The sequence below is a fragment of the Pelobates fuscus genome, chromosome 3 (assembly GCF_036172605.1).
Source record: "Pelobates fuscus isolate aPelFus1 chromosome 3, aPelFus1.pri, whole genome shotgun sequence".
Taxonomy (NCBI): Eukaryota; Metazoa; Chordata; class Amphibia; order Anura; family Pelobatidae; genus Pelobates; species Pelobates fuscus.
Window position 1 is genome coordinate 27917009 of NC_086319.1, and position 23576 is coordinate 27940584.

The following is a 23576-nucleotide window of genomic DNA, read 5'->3' on the forward strand; positions in this document are numbered from 1 at the left end:
ACAGAGCACCGCAATTGTGGAACGACCTCCCGCACAATTTAAAATCTTCCTTAAGCCTAAAGTCCTTTAAGAGATCCCTCTCTACATACCTCAAAACAGAATGCACCTGTTATGGTTGATTATAGATTTCCTACCTGTTCTATGTTAAATGTTGTATTTATTGTGTATTAATATTGTTTTTGTATTTTATTGTACCCTAATTGTAACAATGCAATGATTTGTGGACCCAGGACATACTTGAAAACGAGAGAAATCTCAATGTATCTTTCCTGGTAAAATATTTTATAAATAAATAAATAGATTTGTTAAATAGGATCTGTCCCTTTTGGGGGTCTTTGCATATTTTACAAAACTTCACGAAAGTGACAGATCCAGTGTCAGTCCGGTGGCCACTGCTAACCTCAAGTTGTCCCTCGTGTTTACTGCCATCTTCATAATGCTGTCCTATTCAATTGATAGGAGCCGCACATTTGAAGAGTACGGCAGTGCGATCTATATTAGATCTCTCGTGACAGGAGCCTCCATATATCAATGTCTATCGATGCTGTTGATCCAATAGAAGGCAAAAAATACAGTTTGAAGCACTTTCAATTTTTGCAACAAACTAGGTAAACATTCCTTCTTGACCCCAGAATGGCTGTCAGATCTCTCTATGGATTAAGAAGACATAACCCCACAAAAATAAAACTTATATGTCTTATATGTTTAAACATCTGTATAGACTCTGATAAAACCACCTCTTCAGGCAGAGAATTCTACATCCTTAATGTTCTTACTGTAAAAATCCCTTTCCTTTGCCTTAGACTAAATCTCCTTTCTTCCAGTTTAAATGTGTGACCATGTGTCCTATATATAGTCCTGTGTATGAATAGATATCCATAGAATGGTTTCTATTGGCCCTGAATATATTTGTTTAGTGCTATCATATCCCTTCTGAGGCGAAATTTTTTTTAAACTAAAGAGATTAATATTACTTAACCTTTCTTCATAACTAAAACGTTCCATTCTTTTTATTCATTTTGTTGCCTGCCACTGCACTTTATCTAGTGCCATAATATCCTTGTTTAGAACAGGTGCCCAAAATTGCACATTATATTCAAGGTGAGGTCTTACCATTGATTTATAAAGAGGCAAAATTATATTTTAATCCTGAAAACTAATGCCCCTTTTATACATGACAATACCTTACTGGCCTTAGCAACTGCTGATTGACATTGCATATTGTTGCCTAGTTCGTAGTCTATAACAATTCCCAAATCCTTCTCGTGTGTTGTTATCGCTAAATAACTACCATCTAAGGAGTAGGTTTCTTGTGCATTCTTTACCCTGAAGTGCATAACTTTCTACATGTTTCTACATTAAATGTTATCTGCCATTTGAGTGTCCAGTCCCCATTGGATTGACTGAGATTGCCAAGGAGGTGGGTCGGGGTCAGAGCTAAGTACCACCCTGGCCAATTAGCATCTCGTCATAGAAATGCATTGAATCAATGCATCTCTATGAAAAAAGTTCAAGTGGAGACACTGAATGTTAGTGCTGCTCAGTGTACAGCATCGCCCCAGAAAGCACCTCTAGAAGCCATCTGAGGAGTGGCCACTGGTGGTGTCCCTAGGATGTAATGTAAACAGTGTCTTTTCTCAGAAAAGGCAGTGTTTACAACAAAAAGCCTGCAGGGACTGACTATACTCAATAGAACAAATATAATAAGCTGTATTTGTACTGGTGACTATAGTGTCCCTTTTAAATAGTAGTGGTCCCAGAACAAAACCCTGAGGGACACCACTTTTGTACAGCTTAAACATTTACCTTTATTCACAACTCTCTGTAACTTTAAGCCAATGTTTTACTTAAGAACAAACATTTTCATCTAGACCAATTTCTTTTAGTTTGAACAGTTAGCTATTGTGTGGAACTGTTTCAAACACCTCAACAAAATCCAAGTAGATTACATCCACTGCAACACCCTGATCTATACTTCTACTTACTTCTTCGTAAAATGCAATTAAATTAGTCTGACATGACAAATGTTTCATAAAACCGTGCTGATTTTTGTTTTTCCCAATGAATTCCTGAATATTATCCCTTAATAGCCTTTCAAATATTTTCCCAGGCACAGAAGTTAAGCTCACATGTCTATAATTTCCAGGCAAAGATTTTGAAGCCTTTTTGAATATAGGAACCACATCTGCTTTCCTCCAATCCTCCGGTACAATTCCTGAAAGAAAAGAATCCTGAAAGATTAAAAATAGAGATTAACTTATTTCCACACTTAGCTCCTTAAGTAATTGTGGATGAATACCGTCAGGCCTAGGAGCTTTATTTACATTAACTTTCTTTAGTTAATGCAGCACCTTGTCCTGAGTCAACCAATCACAATTTTTCTGCAAGTATTTTTGAGCAATCATTTGCATATCTCTACCCATATATTCCTCCATAATATATACTGAGGAAAATAGTTTTTATTTTTTGCCTTTTCCTGGGATTCATGAACTAACATACCCATCTCTGGTTTCAGTGTACATGTGTACCTACACTTTTATTTGTATATTATTTTAGAATTTATGTACTTAAAAATGTTTTGGAGTTGCATTTGCTCTCTTTGGCTATCGTTTCTAATTTTCTAGTTTAGCCAATTTAATTGTCTTTTGTTGCATGCATCATTGGCTTCCTTATATTTTATGTGAGATGCCTCTGAATTGTCTGATTTAAATGCTTTAAATGCTGTTTTCCTATTTTCAATTTCTAGGTTTACTTTCCCACAAAGCCACATTAGTTTGATTTGTCTCTTTTATATTTATTACCCGATGGTACATACTGAGAAGTGTACCTTTCTAATATTTGTTTGAATATATTCCATTTATCCTCAGTGTTTTTTTCCCTAAAGAGTTTATGCCAGTCAATATGTTGTAAAGCTGCCCTTGTCTTATTGAAATTGGCCTTTTTAAAATGATATGTTTTAGTATATGTACGTTTGATTTTTAAAGTTTTTTTTCAACAGACACCATAGTGTGATCACTATTTCCCAAGTGCTCCCCTACTTGAATGTTGGTCAAAAGATCAACATTGTTTGTTATAACCAGATCCAGACAAGCGTCCTTTCTAGTTGGTGCTTGTACCAGTTGTAAATGAAGGTGTCATTTAAAACATTAAAAAATCCGATTCCTTTTGCTAAACTACTAGCCCCTTTATCTTAATGTATGCCTGGGTGTTACCCAGATCTGCAGCTTTCCCAATTTGCTCAAACAGCTGTTCTTCCTCATCAATATTTACATTAGGTGGTTTATAACATATCCCAACCAATAATTGATTTGATTGCCCCAACCATATATCTACCCATAAAACTTCCACATGCTCCTTGTCTCAATCCACTTGCTTAATATTTAAACAGCATGTTCTTTTTATTTTGGTTTATATTTGCTTATTTTTGTTTTGACCCATCTATCGATCATTATACCTGATCAATGATGTCTTGACTCTGCTAGCTTATTGTTGCTCTTGTTCTTTGTTATCCTGATATGGCTAGTTTATCTGTGTTGTTGCTTATGTGTAGAGCCGGATTACCTTAAGCTACCTAGGCTCAGACAGGGGCCTGTCGGGGCCTGGAGCTCCAGCTCTAAGTGGGCCCTCCACGAGCTCAGAGGGAATTCTACCTGCATGGCCCAGCCCTCCCTCACTTCATTGAGGGAGTGTTGTGGCCTGTACTGATATCAAGTACCGATGACTTTAAGAGCCCCCTTTGCTGTCCAGCCAGAGCTTTGTGATGATTTAGAGTGCCACAGCCTGTGCTCTGAACACTGGAACTACGAGGGTGCACTTAAAGTGGTCTGTACCTGATATTGGTGCAGATGTTGCAGCTCCCCCCACAGGACCACTTATGATTCAGCTCACCCTCCATGGGACCACCAGGGAAAGTAAACAGGGGGGTAAAAAATACACACAACACCTAGCCACACATTTAGACTTCTCTACACACACATACTCACACAACATTCAGCCAACACACAACATTCAACCAGCACACACAGACACACATAAGTGGGCTCTAAACTGGCACCTTTCCTAGGGTCCTGGGCAACCTTAATCCAGCTTTGCTCTTGTGGGTCCCCTGAGGAATTTATTGCTTTTGCATAAAGTGTGACCATCTAAGAATCAGTATAATGCTCTTAACTTTTGTTCTGCCTGTTTTCCCTTCGATAGGATACTGACCTACATTGTATGTCCCATACCTATCCCGACAGGTAGATAGAATCAGTGGAAGGTTACGTTTGGTACTTTATGAATGCTTTTCTTATGACCTTTAATTCAAGAGCTAGTTTAATTATCGTTATACTCTATAGAAGGAAGGTATATAAGCTAGTTCTTGATGCATTTCCAATATTAGCTTAAAGCAAACTATACTCAGTAAGGAAACCAACCTAGATTTGACTTGTTAAGAGTCTATTTAGTTTATTGATGTCTCATGTTTCTATATCTTCTACCTACAGAAGGAAAGAAGAAATTCTGACATCAGGCAGCGCTCCAAATCTGTATTTCACCTGTATGTGGGCTCATCTGGAGATCTGCTTATGATCCCCTGATGGGCAATCTAACATATGACTGGGGAAGATTGTAGCAATGCAAACAGATGCATTTAGTACACATTTGTTTTTGCAGTCCCAATATTAGCACAAATCAAGAGTGTATTGAACATTAATAACTGTACTTTAAAAAAAAAAAAAAAGAAATCTAGTTCTGTATCTCATGGAATATTTGTTTTGCATGTATAATCTATAATTAAACACATTACTGCCTTTTCCTATTAATTTTGCATGGGCATATATATGTCGGTATAAATATATTTTGCATATATAATCTTGACATCTGATACAGTATACAGGCTGTTTAATATATAAGGAACTTCTAAGGAAGTTAAATTACACACTATGCATGTAGATTATACCTTTATAATGTATAGGCGTATCTATGTTTAGGTGTCCATACCTCTTTCATATAAAGATTTGCTCCTTTTTTGTTACTCCCTATTATGACGTAAGGACTTGCTATCCTGGCCTAAATGAAGAAGGTTTGGTCTATCCACCAAAAAAGCAAATAGAAGAAATATCTCCAGGCACTCAGGATGTTAAAGCCACAGGCAGGTTTATTGAAAAAGAAAGGACAGCAACGTTTCGACCTAACAGGAGGTCTTTGTCAAGAAAAGTCAAGTCAAGGATCTCTAGCGCCGTAAACCTGCCTGCGGCTTTAACATCCTGAGTGCCTGGAGATATTTCTTCAATTTGCTTTGCTGTTGGGGATTGCTGGTCCTGCTCCGGAGCACAGGGTGGATGCTTAGGGATTGAGTGCGGTTCCTACCTACAAATACCTCCATGCTGTATATCATTCTATATATCACTTATACAAGAATGGTTTCCTTACAACAAAATGGAACATTCATACTGCAATATTTGCTGAAGTTTTAAGACATCAGAGAAGTTGTGGCCGTTTTCTTACAAATAATTAAATAAATAAAAAAAAATGTTAAGTAAATGCGGTACAAAACAACACAGTATTTCGAGACAGATGCATGTGTTATTCTACACTATGGATTCAAGGATGTTCTATCTATTCAATGACAAAACCCATCTTTCTGAACAATGAATGAAAATTGATTGTTCACAACACTTCATGTTAAAATTGGCTTCAAAGTGTATTAAAGATACATTGGAATCTCTTGTTTTAACTTTCTTGCCTATTTCCTTTTTTTTAATCGAAAAACTCTCAGCAACTCTCTGGATGAAAATCATAACTTTTCATTATTCTCAAATATTAGATATCTGTACCACAGACGTCAAGGTTAACAAAACAATAAATTGCTTTGCTGCTCTGCATCTTAATGTTTGTAAGCGCTATGTTTATTAAAATTTTCAATTTGAGAATCAGTCCTTTCAATTAATGTTTGTGTTTTAGGAAGAAGTCCCTTTCCTTTTACATAGTATGCTTGTATATTAATGTTAGACAACAAAACTTGACACTACCAGCACTACAAAAGAATTAACAACGAAATAAACATTTTTTTTTTTTTTTTGCAAGCATTCAGGACCAATCACAATAATTTTTCATGCATTTTCTGAAATCGTGTAGAGGGTCATGTTTCAATTTTTCTTTTTTTTTTCATTTAAAAATACCAGAAAGCTAATATAGCTCTCATCTTCGCTCAGATACTTCTTTTTCATTCTAATAAACGCACACAAAAAAAATAATCTAAAAGAACATAAAATGTATAATCAAATGCAATTTGTCTTTGTTTTTTTTTTTGTTTAGTTTTCTTCCACTATGCATGTTGCGTTTTCGAAAATAAATATTGAGATTCCTGATGTAGCAGACATATAATTCATTATTGCAGCTGTTTGAGAAATGAGATAACTCAACAACAGCAACAACAACATAAAAAAAAAAATATAAAAAAAAAAAATCAGTATTATGTACAACACATAATGTAACTCAGTGGAGGTACAATAATAAATACTGTTCTGTTCCCAAAATGGTTTTGTTTGTCTTTGTTTAGCTACTGTAAACATTTTTCTCATCCAGTTGCTGTGGGTGCGTTGACAGGCATTTCTTTCAAATAATGCTTGATGGGAACCATTTAAATTATCTCGGATCTCTGCTCCAAAGAATATCTGCATGCATTATAGCTGTCATTTAAACAAGTACAAATATACTTGCTATGCATGTTCTTTCATATTCATTACCGTGTGTAATGTTCATTGTTCCCTCTAGGGAAACTTGTTATCAAAATGTTTCCTATGCTATAGCACTTTTATTTCCCAAATGCTTGTAAAAGAGTTTCTTTTAAGGTTTTTTTGTTTTTGTTTTTTGTTTTTTTTTTGCTTGAATTTCCATAAAAAAGTTGCATTGAGAAAAAAAAAAATTGTCGGTGGGAGATCTTTCATTGTGCTCATGTACGTAGTCACACAGTAACCCTGTAAAATGCGTTGGAAGATCTGTTGTATGGTCCCATGGTACTGTGTCCCAGCTTTCGTTTTTAATATGCAAATCAACTACTGCTTGAAAATATAAGAAAGGTTTCAATGTTACCTCCGTATATATGCTGTTTACAACAGCCCCCTTTTTTTTTATACCTATACGTATTTATATATAAACCTGCTTGGAGTTGATTTATAGAGCTGACACTCGAACAATGTTTCTTTGAGAGTAATCTGGTGTTCCCGATCTCCCGTCCTCCTCTCGTGCAGTTCCTGGTGGTGAGGGGATGCTTATTATTGCTGTAGTGACGTAAGGCTGCTCACAGTTTAGTTTAAAATTATCTTCCACTTTGGCATTTAGACTGGATCTACTGTATAAAAGGAAAAAGCAAGTTGCGTCAAATGTGGATTTGATTTGAGCAATTAATTAAGTTGGATTTAACCCCTTAAGGACCAAACTTCTGGAATAAAAGGGAATCATGACATGTCACACATGTCATGTGTCCTTAAGGGGTTAAACAAAAAAAAAATGTAAAGAACAAAATAAGCATTCATTAGCTTAGCGGATCTACAGGAAATAATATATATGCCTACAGTTGTCTGAGGCCTAAGGAATACAATAGTCCTGTTCCAACATAGGTAGACACTAAAATGACATAGGCACACAATTTCTGGTCTCAATCCAAGATTGAAGTAGCAATGATCTCATGCAAACAATATATAGATATTAGAATTTAACAAGTAGAAAAATAGCCATACCTGCATTGTTGATATAGAAAATGTAAATGATAGCTGCCAGGCTAAATTTGGGGGGCTGATTATGTGGCCTAGGCAAATATCAGGGCTGGATTTACATGTCAAGCGCTTGTAGGCACAACATTCTAAAGTGCCTCTAGCTCCTTACTCCAAAAAAAAAGGCAGCTAAAATAAGAATAATCAATTTATTAAATGGACGCTGCAGGCCTAAAAACATTCAAAAAACATTCCTATTTGACAACTGCATATGTTTGTATGTGCGTGCGTATTTCTGTTCTGCTAGCAATGTTTTGTGTTTGAATCTGTGCGTACATTGGATGTTTGCAGATGTGTAAATGCACGCAGGTTTCAACATAACTCAAATAAATAATCATGTCAAAATGCTTTCAATCGTGTCAAAAGTTTAAAACTCACCTTATTACCAGTGCCGCGCGGGTTCGCAAGCACTGGCTCGGCCCCCTTTGTGATATCATCGAATTGGCCGATTTTTAGCCAATCCAATGCTTTCCCATAGTTGAAGCATTGGATTGGCTAAAATCACCATGGGGGCGGGGCCAAATGCCGTTTTGGCCAATCAGGACCTCCTCATAGAGATGCATTGAATCAATGCATCTGTTTGAGGTAAATTCAGCATCTCCATGCTGTTATACTCACCAGAACAAATACAATAAGCTGTAGTTGTTCTGGTGACTATAGTGTCCCTTTAATGATATAAGAGGAGCAGTAGCTATTATACAGTGTGCATCAGAGACTGTGGGTAGGCAGATGGGAAATGATCCCTTCCTCTTCCTGTCCAGCCTCACACACAGACACTGGAGGGGCTGGGACAGCACTGAGTTTTACAACTTCTATAATGGTTTCTGCAGCTCTGCTATTAAGATTGACTGGACTAGAGAGGACACTGGCCAGGGCTCCTGGTACTTATCTCTCCCCAGCATCCTAAATTAACTCAAAAAGGCACATTATAAATGCTGAACACATGTGCACAGTGGATTTCTCTGTCTAATGGAAAATCCAACCCTGCCAAAATACATGGAAGAGGTGCACTTCATTTTAGGGGTCTATGAATACTACTTCCGATTAATAGAAAACTATTCAGAAATAGAAAGAAAACTTAATGTAATTCAGACCACCTCACCAGTAAGTGTCCCCCGAAAAACGCACTAGGGTCTCATTTCGGGAAAAAACGGTTGCAAGCATGTGCATGAAAGCAGGATTATGTTTTGTGGAATTCCCCCGAACATAGACCAGTTCACTAGGGCATGTAATCCTGCAAATCTATACTTGGGGAAGTTTCCCCCGAACATAGATTTGCGGGATTCCATGCCCTAGTAAGCTAATCTATGTTCGGGGAAACTTCCCTGAATATAGATTAGCTTTCTAGCGCATGGAATCCCACAAATTGTTTGGATAAAATTCCACGAACATAGATTAGCGAACTAGTTGCTAGGGCTTATTTTTGGGTTAGGACTTATAATACAAGCATTGCCTGAAAATAAGCTAGGACTTATTTTCAGGGAAAGATGGTAGTGATATAATCTGCCTACCTCAAATTCTCATAGCTTGAAAGCTTGTTTGAGCAAGGCCTTCCTTATATCCATTTTCTATAACTGTAAATCACAGTGGAATATCTTGGCACAATATAAATGCTAGTTCATATGGCACATAATCATCGTCTCTTGGTTACTTTTGTCGGTACACTAATACAACAGAATATTTTACCTTTGTAAAACACCAGTAAAATACACTATGAAATTCTGGTAAGCTGTCACCAATAAAATAATTTGATTAAATTATGTACCTGTTGGACAGTGGGGCTCTTTCCATACACTGGATCTGTATAGCACTCAGTTCCTGAAGGCTTTCATGGTGGCTGCATTGGGTTACGTTAGCATTTGGGATTCTTCCATTTTTTTTATTCCTTCGAGAACAGCAGAAATGGCTAACGTTCTGTTGTGATGACAACGATGGACTGTGGTTTTTTGGTTTGTTTATTGTAGACACTCCCATACAGCCGTCTTGGTATGCTTGTTCGTCCACAAACTCATGATTCTAGGCCACAAAATGGAGACATAGACATATATCATTCAGACTTCACATGTCTCACACTAAACTATAATAATAATAAACACAAGAATTCAGTCAGAAATGTAATTATACATTATCAGGATAACCATCGAATTGGTCTAACGTATAATTATCAATATATTCACATGCTTTATAGGGTATTTCATTCATTTTATTATTTAAGTGCAAAGTGAATCAATATTCTCATAGCATTAAAACTAATAAGTACAGATTTGTTAATTAAATCTAATTAAAATAGGCCATCATTTTACATTTTATTATTTTCCGTTTATATTGAAGCAGGTCTATTATTATTGCATGACAAAGTCCACTAATAAAAAACAAATCTTTCTTCTGCATCAATTTCAAATTGCCCGTTCATCGATCTGTATCTTAGTATGATTGTCAGCAGTTTTTGGTCTCAAGAAATCCCTTTAGATTCATAAATAACAGACTTTAAATCAGGGATGCCCAAATGGTAGATCACCAGGTTGTCAGGCAGTCCCACAGACACTATCGCGGAAAAAATCCTTGCACCGGCCCTGCAAATATGAGTGTTTCGAAACAGTAAAATGTATCGCGGCAATGATGTCATCAGTAAAAGTGCAGTTTGTTGGTGAAAATGTATTTCTTGATTTCTCACTGTTTTTTTTTTTTATATTTTATTAATATGCAATTATGTTTCATATATACATATTTGATGTAAAATGAAAGCTCTGTTCCTCCTGAACAAAATGATATATAATAAGTGTGGGTGCACATAATATGAAAGAGGTAAATTATGGTTGACATTTAGTCAAATTCCAGGGTTTGTTTTGATCAAAATTTTTACGTTTGCCTCCGTCCTTAAGGGGATTACTGGCTTTGTTCCACTGAAGGAGACATTAAAGCAGTATTGCCTAATACCTAGATACATTGATCCTGTACTTAAAAACCAGATTTTAATATTGAGATAAAGTGGTGTGGGAGCCTTTAAGCTCCAAAAGGGCACACTATAACACTATAAGTGTTGAAAACAGGCTTCCCCTAGTGGACCTCCTACTCTCTCTATTGGGAAATCCGTCCTTGACCATCTTCAGCCAACTGCTCTAGTGCCTCAAAGGTGTGAAGAAAGCATTAATATCATGACACAATCATTTACATCACCAAGACACCCACACTACAAAGCTATACTGCTAAAATGTCAGCACCATCGATATGCTCCAGATTTCCATATTTTGTATGACAGTCGGTTTCTTTCAGCTTTGCATTCAGTGTTAAGGTCTAGGTGTGGTTAATCAGACTCATAATGTGCAGAGTGGCTTTATTAAAGGGACACTATAGTCACCAGAAGAACTACAGTTTAATGTAGTTGTTATGGTGAGTATAATAGCTCCCTTGGCCTCTAGGGACATGGCCTCTAGGGACACCTCCAAGTGGCCATTCCTCAGATGGCCACTGAAGGTGCTTCCTGGGTCAGTGCTGCCGAAAAACCAGCCCTGACATTCAGCGTCCCTACGCTCTGCATGGAGACACTGAATTTTCTTCATAGAGATGCATTGATTCAATGCATCTCTATAAGGAGGTCCTGATTGACCAAAATGGCATTTGGTCCCACCCTGTGCCGATTTTAGCCAATCCAATGCTTTCCCTATGGGAATCGATTTGATTGGCTAAAGATCAGCCATTTTGATGATGTCACAAAGGGGGCGGAGCCAGTGCCGGTGGACCCACGCAACGCTGGAAATAAGGTGAGTTTTAAACTTTTATAGGGGGGCTAAGGGAGGGCAATACACCTAAATGGTGGGTTAAACACTATAGGGTCAGGAACAGAGGCGGCTCTAGACTTTATGAGGCCTTAGGCGAAACACAAACATGAGGCCCCACTAACAAAAAAGTGTCACATATACACATTGATGCACTGTCTACCTGTGTATGTGCCTGAGAGTGTGTCTGACAGAGAGTATCCTTGTGTGTGCGAATGTATGTCTCTGTGAGCATGTTTGCGTTTTTGTCTGAGACCCTATGTGTATGGGGTAGCTGATGGTGAGAGGGAGCGGGGGGTGTGATGGTGAGAGGGAGCGGGGGGTGTGATGGTGAGAGGGAGCGGGGGGTGTGATGGTGAGAGGGAGCGGGGAGTGTGATGGTGAGAGGGAGCGGGGGGTGTGATGGTGAGAGGGAGCGGGGGGTGTGATGGTGAGAGGGAGCGGGGGGTGATGGTGAAAGGGAGCAGGGGGGTGATGGTGAAAGGGAGCAGGGGGGTGATGGTAATGTGAGAGGGGGTAATGCGAGAGTGAGAGGGGGTAATGCGAGAGTGAGAGGGGGTAATACGAGAGTGAGAGGGGGTAATGCGAGAGTGGGGGGCTAATGCGAGAGTGGGGGGCTAATGTGAGAGTGGGGGGGGGCTAATGTGAGAGTGGGGGGGCTAATGTGAGAGTGGGGGGGCTAATGTGAGAGTGGGGGGGGCTAATGTGAGAGTGGGGGGCTAATGTGAGTGGGGGGCTAATGTGAGAGTGGGGGGGCTAATGTGAGGGTGGTGAGGGGCGATGCTGAGGGTGGTGATGCTGAGGGTGGTGGTTGGTGAAGCTGAGGGTGGTGAGGGGTGATGCTGAGGGTGGTGGGAGGTGAGGCTGAGGGTGGCGGGGGTTTATGGGGGATGGTGAGGCTGAGGGTGGTGGGGGTGAGGCTGAGGGTGAAGGGGTAATGGTGAGGGTGGTGGGGGTGAGGCTGAGGGTGGGGAGGGGTGATGGTGGTGGGGGTGAAGCTGAGGGTGGTGGGGGGTGATGGTGGTGATGGTGGGTGATGGTGGTGGGGGGTGAGGCTGAGGGTGGTGGGGGGTGAGGGTGGGGAGGGGGTGAAGCTGAGGGTGGTGGGAGTGAGGGTGGGGAGGGGTGATGGTGAGGGTGGTGGGGGGTGATGGTGGGGAGGGGTGATGGTGGTGATGGTGGGTGATGGTGGTGGGGGTGAGGCTGAGGGTGGTGGGGGGTGATGGTGAGGGTGGTGGGGGGTGATGGTGAGGGTGGTGGGGGTTGATGGTGAGGGTGGGGAGGGGTGATGGTGGTGGGGGTGAGGCTGAGGAGCGGTGATGGTGGTGGGGGTGAGGCTGAGGGTGGTGGGGGTGATGGGGGTGGGGGTGAATCTGAGGGTGATGGTGGTGGGGAGTGAGGCTGAGGGTGGTGGGGGGTGATGGTGGTGGTGGGTGGTGAGGCTGAGGATGGTGGGGGGTGATGGTGGTGGGGGGTGAAGCTGAGGGTGGTGGGGGTGATGGTGGTGGGGGTGAGGCTGAGGGTGGTGGGGGTGATGGTGGTGGGGGGTGAGGCTGAGGGTGGTGGGGGTGATGGTGGTGGGGAGTGAGGCTGAGGGTGGTCATGGTGGTGGTGGGTGGTGAGGCTGAGGGTGGTTGGGGGTGATGGTGGTGGGGGTGAGGCTGAGGGTGGTGGGGGTGATGGTGGTGGGGGGTGAAGCTGTGGGGGGTGAGGCTGAGGGTGGTGGGGTGATGGTGAGGATGGGGAGGGGTGGTGGGGGTGAGGCTGAGGGTGGTGGGGGTGATGGTGGTGGGGGGTGAAGCTGAGGGTGGTGGGGGTGATGGTGGTGGTGGGGAGTGAGCCTGAGGGTGGTGGGGGTGATGGTGGGGAGGGGTGGTGGGGGTGAGGCTGAGGGTGGTGGGGGTGAGCCTGAGGGGGGTGGGGGGTGATGGGGAGGGAGAGCCTACCTTTCCCTGGTGGTCCAGTGGGCTCCCTGGTGGTCCGATGGTCACTGCTCACGGTCTGCAGCTCCTCAGAGCTGCAGACTGTGTAATCTCGCGAGATTTCAGAGCGTTGCCGTGGTAACCCGCGGCAACGCTCTGATTGGCCAATTCTCGCGAGTCACATGGTCTGCAGCTCTGCACACTGCGGAGCTGCAGACCAGTGTCTGCGGTGGCTGGCCGGGCAGCCAGGAGGGGCCTCGCACCCGGCGGCATACCGGGCAAGCCGCCGGGCCCCCTCCTGGTGTCAGGTCCTCGGTCACTGACCGAGGACCTGACACACTCTGCCAACAGGCGGTTTAGGCGGCCGCGAGGCCCCCGCCAGCGCGAGGCCTTAGGCGGCCGCCTAAACCGCCTAATTAGAGAGCCGCCTCTGGTCAGGAATACATGTTTGTGTTCCCGACCCTATAGTGTTCCTTTAAACCTGGCCTCTTTAATGCATAGGGATGTTCTCTAATGTTTTTTATTGCACTTTTGGGCACTCTAAAGGGTCTCACTGAATTAGGAGTTTTCTGTTAACTTACATTTTTTTTTGATGAGTGGTGAGTAATTTGCAGCGTAGTTTTGTATTAATATCTCTTTAAAATTAGTAGCTCCCATTCTCATTTTGTATGATAAACACGCAATTTATTAATGTTCTTTAATATACAGATTTGATTACCTAGTCTTCCAGCGCAGGGTTATTTAATTTGTTTCAATTTCTTTTCTTATGACACAAACATTCATCTCACAAATAAAAATGGAATGTCGCAAGAGAACGTTCACCCTAATTCCTCTATAATGACTGAGCTGAAATATGTGAAGCTAGCTGAACTTATCTCCCACAGCTATTATTTACGTCTTCTGCCATTACTTGAAAAGTATGCACATCACTCATAAGGCAAATATACTGGAAGCCACATAATACGTAGATATAATGGAATGGTGAACTAGATATATAATAATATATGTAGCCTTATCTGAAGTCATCAGTAGAATCAAATCACTGACATTAATAATTTCGACAAATATACAGTGTATACACCACAACGATTGTCACCAAAATAGTGTGGGACATTGGACACTTAACTCAGTTAAAGGGAAACTATAGTGCCAGGAATACAAATTTGTTTTCCTGGCACTATGGCTCCCTATAATGCCCCCCTCCATCTGTCACTTACCTTACCTTATTTTAGTTTGTTTAGTGTTACGAACGCTGGTATAGTATATACCCTGTTCGCCTATTCCTCCCGAACTGCTGAGCCTGAGTGATTATAGCTGCAATTCGGGTGTAGATACGCATAGTTTCCGACGAATGCAGCTTCCAGGTAGTTGCTCCCCAGCAAGTAGATCGTTACCCAAACATGAGTAGACTTCATGAAGGGTACAACAGGAATGAATTTTAATGGTGCCACACTGGCTTTTATGCAAGTCCCCATGCAAGGGGCACTCCCACATGGACCTTGTGAGGGACACAAAGGTTACAGCCAATAATATTATAGTGACCAAGATGAACACTCCCAATGCAAACATACAATCCCCTCCTCTCTACCTGTGAGATAATTGAGTCAGCTAACTTGGTAACTCTCCAGGCAGTAAAAACACATTTTCCCCAAAACTTGGAAAGTACCTTAAAACACATAGTATCCCCATATCCCCTGATAGCCCTGATCTGGGTGACCAACATATCCAAAAATCACCCAGATCAATTCAGGGTTTTTTGAATTTTATGGAAGTCCCATTTTACTGACCGCACACGAGACTCCTGCCGAAAACAGTTCCATGAATTTAGGCTGTGCGGTCGGTCTGTTTAGAAAAATCATAAAAACTAATAAATGCACGAACTGGCTCATAGGAGCTATTGTTCCCCTGGTTTGTGGGAACCAAACTACTGAACAGCGCTCTCCTGGCTGTTCGGGAAAAGGAAGCAGGCGTTCATATGGTTTAACCGATGTTCAGAAAGTCGAGTGTCTGATCTTAGTTCCAGACACTCAACGACCAAGTCCCGCTGCCTCCTTTTGTGCAAACAAGATGGCCGCCATTTTCTCTCGCACATGGCGTTTGGCCGCACAGGGAGAATGCTTAATCGACAGTTTTGTTTGAAGATAATGGGCCGGGGGGGGGGGGGTGTTTGGGGGTATTCGGTAGTTACAGCTACCGAACCAATAAAACATCAAAAGTCTCGAATGGCAATAAAAGTCTCGGATAGCATGCTATTTTCTTCACATTTAGTTTATTACAAACTGCAATAATTACCTTTGCAGGGCTAAGGAACCTGGTAACAGGGCCGCCATCAGGGGGTGACAACCATGACGGTCAGGGCCGCCATCAGGGGGTGACAACCATGACGGTTGTCACGGGCCCGGCGGCCCTGGCGGGCCCGGACTGCTCTGGCAGTCCTGGGCCCTACTCACTTTCCCTCCCTGCACACATAGATAGCGAATATCGCTATCTATGTGTGCAGCCGCGGGCCCCCGGCTCCCTGTTACCGCAGAGGGGGCCCAGGCAGCACACAGCTTCTCCTCTCTGCTAATAACTCTCGTGAGACCCGGTTGCCATGGCAACGCTCCGCGGGTCTCGCGAGAGTTATTGGAGGAGAGAAGAGAAGAGGAGAAGCTGTGTGCTGCCTGGGCCCCCTCTGTGGTAACAGGGAACCCGGGGGGCCCAAGCCGCCCCACCATGCCACCGGACCACCAGGGATGGAATCTCCCCCCTCCCTAGACACAGGTAAGCAGGGAGGGGGGAGAAACAATTTAATTATGTTAAAATGCCCCCCCTCCCCCTCACCCCAGACTGCACATTTACACACATACACTGACACAACACACACACACACTACATACACTGACACAACACACACTCTGCATACACCAACACAACACACACTCTGCATACACCAACACAACACACACTGCATACACTAACACAACATACATACTGCATACACTAACACAACATACATACTGCATACACTAACACAACACACACACTCTGCATACACTGACACAACACACACTGCATACACTAACACAACACACACTGCATACACTAACACAGCACACACTGCATACACTAACACAACACACACTGCATACACTAACACAACACACACTCTGCATACGCTGACACAACACACACTGCATACACTGACACAACACACACTGCATACACTAATACAATACACACTGTATACACTAACACACACACTGCATACACTAACACAACATACATACTGCATACACTAACACAACACACACACTGCATACACTAACACACACAGTGCATACATTAATACACTAATACAATACACACACTGCATTCACTAATACAACATGCACTCTGCAAACACTACACACTAACCCACTCACTGCATCCACTATACTGACACACACTCTGAATTCGCTACACATTAACACACTCTGCATTCATAACACTAACACACACTCTGCATCCGCTACACACTAACACACTCTCTGCATTCACTACACATTAACACTCTGCATTCACTACACCAACACACACTCTGCATCCGCTACACACTAACACACACTCTGCATTCACTACACATTAACACACTCTCTGCATTCACTACACTAACACACTTTGTGCATTCACTACACTAACACACTCTCTGCATTCACTACAAATTTACACACACACTACATTCATTACACTGACACTCTGCATTCACTACACCCTAACACACACTCTGCATTTATTACACACTAACACACACTCTGCATTCACTAAACTATGCACACACTCTGCATTCACTACACTAACATACACTCTGCATCAACTGTACACACAGCATCCACTACACAAACATCCTGTATTCACAGTACACACACTACATCTACCACAAATTGAAACACTCTGCATTCACTATACACAGACACTGCGTCTAATACACACACTACATCCACTACAGACACTGCATCCACTAAACACATTTCATCTAGTACATACAAACACACACTACATCACTGTACACACACTACATCCACTACTCAAACACTCTCTGCATTCACTACACATTAGCACTCTGCATTCACTATACACAGACACTGTGTCTACTACACACACTACATCCACTACAGACACTGCATCCACTAAACACATTTCATCTAGTACATACAAACACTACATCCACTACACAAACACACACTACATCACTGTACACAAACTACATCCACTACTCAAACACTCTCTGCATTCACTACACATTAACACTCTGCATTCACTACACTAACACACCCTCTGCATCCGCTACACACTAACACACCCTCTGCATCCGCTACACACTAACACACTCTCTGCATTCACTACACATTAACACACACTCTGCATTCACTACACATTTACACACACTCTGCATTCACTGCACTAACACACACACACTACATTCATTACACTGACACACTCTGCATTCATTACACACTAACACACACTCTGCATTCACTAAACTATGCACACACTCTGGATTCACTATACTGACACACACTCTGCATTAACTGTACACACAGCATCCAATACACAAACATCCTGAATTCACAGTACACACACTACATCCACCACAAATTTAAACACTCTGCATTCACTATACACAGACACTGTGTCTAATACACACACTGCATCCACTACAGACACTGCATCCACTAAACACATTTCATCTAGTACATACAAACACTACATCCACTACACAAACACACACTACATCACTGTACACACACTACATCCACTACTCAAACACACTCTGCGTTCACTATACACACTGCATCCGCTACACAAACACACACTCTGCATTCACTGCACAAACAGTATCTAATACACACAAACACTACATCCACTACACACATTCTAATTCACTTCCACTATACACACCACATTCAGTCCCGCATCATTGTCAGCGGACTAGGTAGGGCGTGGGCGGGCCCGGGAGGGAGGAGGCAGGGGGGGCCCAGACCTTGTGCTTTGTCAGGGGCCCCAAAATTTCTGATGGCAGCCCTGATGACGGTTGTCACGGGCCCGGCGGCCCTGGGGGGCCCGGACTGCTCTGGCAGTCCTGGGCCCCACTCACTTTCCCTCCCTGCACACATAGATAGCGAATATCGCTATCTATGTGTGCAGCCGCGGGCCCCCGGCTCCCTGTTACCGCAGAGGGGGCCCAGGCAGCACACAGCTTCTCCTCTCTGCTAATAACTCTCGCGAGACCCGGTTGCCATGGCAACGCTCCGCGGGTCTCGCGAGAGTTATTGGAGGAGAGAAGAGAAGAGGAGAAGCTGTGTGCTGCCTGGGCCCCCTCTGTGGTAACAGGGAACCCGGGGGGCCCCAGCCGCCCCACCATGCCACCGGACCACCAGGGATGGAATCTCCCCCCTCCCTAGACACAGGTAAGCAGGGAGGGGGGAGAAACAATTTAATTATGTTAAAATGCCCCCCCTCCCCCTCACCCCAGACTGCACATTTACACACATACACTGACACAACACACACACACACTACATACACTGACACAACACACACTCTGCATACACCAACACAACACACACTCTGCATACACCAACACAACACACACTGCATACACTAACACAACATACATACTGCATACACTAACACAACATACATACTGCATACACTAACACAACACACACACTCTGCATACACTGACACAACACACACTGCATACACTAACACAACACACACTGCATACACTAACACAACACACACTGCATACACTAACACAACACACACTCTGCATACACTGACACAACACACACTGCATACACTGACACAACACACACTGCATACACTAATACAATACACACTGTATACACTAACACACACACTGCATACACTAACACAACATACATACTGCATACACTAACACAACACACACACTGCATACACTAACACACAGTGCATACACTAATACACTAATACAATACACACACTGCATTCACTAATACAACATGCACTCTGCAAACACTACACACTAACCCACTCACTGCATCCACTATACTGACACACACTCTGAATTCGCTACACATTAACACACTCTGCATTCATAACACTAACACACACTCTGCATCCGCTACACACTAACACACTCTCTGCATTCACTACACATTAACACTCTGCATTCACTACACCAACACACACTCTGCATCCGCTACACACTAACACACACTCTGCATTCACTACACATTAACACACTCTCTGCATTCACTACACTAACACACTGTGTGCATTCACTACACTAACACACTCTCTGCATTCACTACAAATTTACACACACACTACATTCATTACACTGACACTCTGCATTCACTACACCCCAACACACACTCTGCATTTATTACACACTAACACACATTCTGCATTCACTAAACTATGCACACACTCTGCATTCACTACACTAACATACACTCTGCATCAACTGTACACACAGCATCCACTACACAAACATCCTGTATTCACAGTACACACACTACATCTACCACAAATTGAAACACTCTGCATTCACTATACACAGACACTGCGTCTAATACACACACTACATCCACTACAGACACTGCATCCACTAAACACATTTCATCTAGTACATACAAACACACACTACATCACTGTACACACACTACATCCACTACTCAAACACTCTCTGCATTCACTACACATTAGCACTCTGCATTCACTATACACAGACACTGTGTCTAATACACACACTACATCCACTACAGACACTGCATCCACTAAACACATTTCATCTAGTACATACAAACACTACATCCACTACACAAACACACACTACATCACTGTACACAAACTACATCCACTACTCAAACACTCTCTGCATTCACTACACATTAACACTCTGCATTCACTACACTAACACACCCTCTGCATCCGCTACACACTAACACACCCTCTGCATCCGCTACACACTAACACACTCTCTGCATTCACTACACATTAACACACACTCTGCATTCACTACACATTTACACACACTCTGCATTCACTGCACTAACACACACACACTACATTCATTACACTGACACACTCTGCATTCATTACACACTAACACACACTCTGCATTCACTAAACTACGCACACACTCTGGATTCACTATACTGACACACACTCTGCATTAACTGTACACACAGCATCCAATACACAAACATCCTGAATTCACAGTACACACACTACATCCACCACAAATTTAAACACTCTGCATTCACTATACACAGACACTGTGTCTAATACACACACTGCATCCACTACAGACACTGCATCCACTAAACACATTTCATCTAGTACATACAAACACTACATCCACTACACAAACACACACTACATCACTGTACACACACTACATCCACTACTCAAACACACTCTGCGTTCACTATACACACTGCATCCGCTACACAAACACACACTCTGCATTCACTGCACAAACAGTATCTAATACACACAAACACTACATCCACTACACACATTCTAATTCACTTCCACTATACACACCACATTCAGTCCCGCATCATTGTCAGCGGACTAGGTAGGGCGTGGGCGGGCCTGGGAGGGAGGGGGCAGGGGGGGGCCCAGACCTTGTGCGTTGTCAGGGGCCCCAAAATTTCTGATGGCAGCCCTGCCTGGGAATATTCACCCAGACCACTTCAATGAGCTTAAGAGGTCTGGGTGCCTATAGTGTCTCTTTAAAGATCAACTTCTCACAAGATTCATACTCCTAATACACTAAAATGACAAAATATATTGAGCTGTAGCCAATCTACAGAGTATCAAAAAAAGACATAGTATAACACTATTGAGATGATATATCCCAAAAGGTGTGATACTATGACACTCACAAACCACTAGATAGGTCAAACATAAAGTATATCTCAGGTGTTCTTAACCAGATTCCCCTAATGCATTGGGTCCTGATATATTATCTAATAGTGCTATACTAGGTGGCTTTTATGGCTGCATCTCTATATATTTTGTGTTTGACATTTATAATTTATAGTTTCAAGAGACATAAATGCAATTTCAAAGTTGCAACATCAGGGTGATTTGCTAAACTAGACCTGTTATGTTAGTGTTCCTAGTTGTATCAATATAATTACAAAATTTTCTTACCCTTTTCCAATCTTGAGGCTTCCTTGGCACTAATTACTTCTCTGCAGTCTGTTATGTTATGATGGAAGTATGGCCTCCTCCTGCACGTTCCAATTCGATTGCTCCTCATAGAGAAGTAGTGGGGACATGAGGCGCATGCTCGGTGAGCACTACTAGAACATTACAGCTTCGCCATAGAACTGCATTCTTCCAGAGATTTTTTATGAGGTTCTGTGCCTCATGACCAAGTTATACTTAGTCAGTGCAGAGGAATGCTTCTAGTGGCTTTCAGTATGAGAACCACTAGAGGACGATTTCACTGCAATGTTTTATACTGCAAAGTAATGGGTCAAGGCTATTGCACCCAGACCTCTTCATTGAGATAGAGTGACCTTAGTGACTTTAATGGTCCTATAACTGTGTTCAGGATAGGGAGCTTAAAGTGACCATTTAAAGTGCTTGAAATAATTATATTGTTATTTATTTTCAGTCTCGATAATAAAACACTTTAGTAATTTGTGATAATACATAGCTGAAAAGGTTAACCATTTTCTCTGTTTTCAATTAATGTATTATGACAATAGAGGCTTCACTGGGTAATCTTTAATCCAATTTTTGCCTTCATCAATCCTGGTTTGTAGAGGGCTTAGTGTGTGTCTAAAAGTTACTTGTTCTCTGTGGGAACCAAACAAAGTAAGACGTGTGAAATGCTAAACCACTTCTTTCTATTTTGCGTTTTACTTGATTTCGCCTCCTATGGAGTTAGCCGTCTCCTTCTCCTGACCTTGTCAAAGTAATACAAAAATGTCACCTTGAAAGGTTTATCTAAAAACATCCTCCTTTCAAATTTTGTGTTTGTACAAATTACTGAACATTGATTCCACACTATTAATGCATTTTATTGTAAATGGGTATTCTAATATATCTTTTATTTAAATTATAAATGTGCTGGTTATTCTATTTATTTATTTTTTATAAATAATTGAGAATGGTTGACTAAGTTGATGCCCCTGTCATCATCCCAGGCAACTGGAAATTTATTTGTTAGTTACAAGATTTCAGAAATGTACAAATATATTTCTGGAATTTCCATGGCTCACTGAGAAATGCTCGTTAATTAAATTGAAATGTGAAACATTTTTCAGCTTATTTCTTTTTCCACTTAGACAAGGTCAACAATTCACAGTTTAGTGAATCTCTTCTTGCATCTCCGACGTTGGAACATCTACAGATATATTTTACGATAAATTATCTTTTTAAATATCTGTTGCCTTTGTCAGCTTAAAACTCACTCGTCAAGTGTAATGACAAATTTGGTCAAACGGTCATTCTTTTTTATTGCTATTTGACCAACACTTGTTTTTTGTTATTGCACAAAGAAAAGCGAATCACTGTGTGAGACCGCTTGAAGCTTAGAATTATATTTTAATGGTTACAGTTTAATGGTTACAGTTTATGGTGTAAGAACTGCTCACTTGGAATTTTGCAGGACATATTTCACAAACACCTTCATTTATATTCCATCAGAGTGCATATCACATGTGAATAACATACTGGGCTGAATTTGTGTTTTTCATATATGTTCTCTTCTTTTCTATATAAATGCTAATATATATTGTATTTGTCAAGGTTCAAGTAGAACATTTCCTGTTATGCATCACCTACATTTCTAAAGTTGAACTTAAAAACTTCCTCTTGAGCCAAGAAATGATGTTTCCACAACTATCCCAGAGTTCCCAGGTTGACATCCAAATGAGCACAGACAGGCCTTGTGTTTCAGACTTCATACTGTAGATTCCCTTTGCAATGGACACTGTTTTAAATGTTTTTAAACCATTGCATGGGTTGTGATTCAACAGGAACAGAAGCCAGCCATGGACTGCAGGTTCAACTTTGTGGGTCTCATCGGCATGGTGCTGGATCTGGTCTGGAAGTTGAAATCTCTCTGAGAGCATATAACTAGGCACCAA

The 23576-nt window shown here is 41.9% G+C and overlaps 1 protein-coding gene across 2 annotated transcripts in view; it reads right to left on the reverse strand.

Moving 5' to 3' along the window:
• Nucleotides 1-5822: 5822 nt before the first annotated feature.
• Nucleotides 5823-23576, reverse strand: part of KCND2 (potassium voltage-gated channel subfamily D member 2) — a 361032-nt gene continuing 343278 nt past the window's right edge. The window contains exons 5-6 of one of the 2 annotated variants that reach the window (XM_063446840.1): nt 9520-9770; nt 5823-7330 (exon numbers count right to left, since the gene is read on the reverse strand). In XM_063446840.1, the coding sequence (XP_063302910.1) occupies nt 7156-7330; nt 9520-9770 (426 nt within the window). In that variant the 3' untranslated portion in view covers nt 5823-7155. Of the gene's footprint in view, nt 7334-9519; nt 9771-23576 lie in introns of both variants that reach the window. The other variant, XM_063446839.1, reaches the window with a different exon arrangement.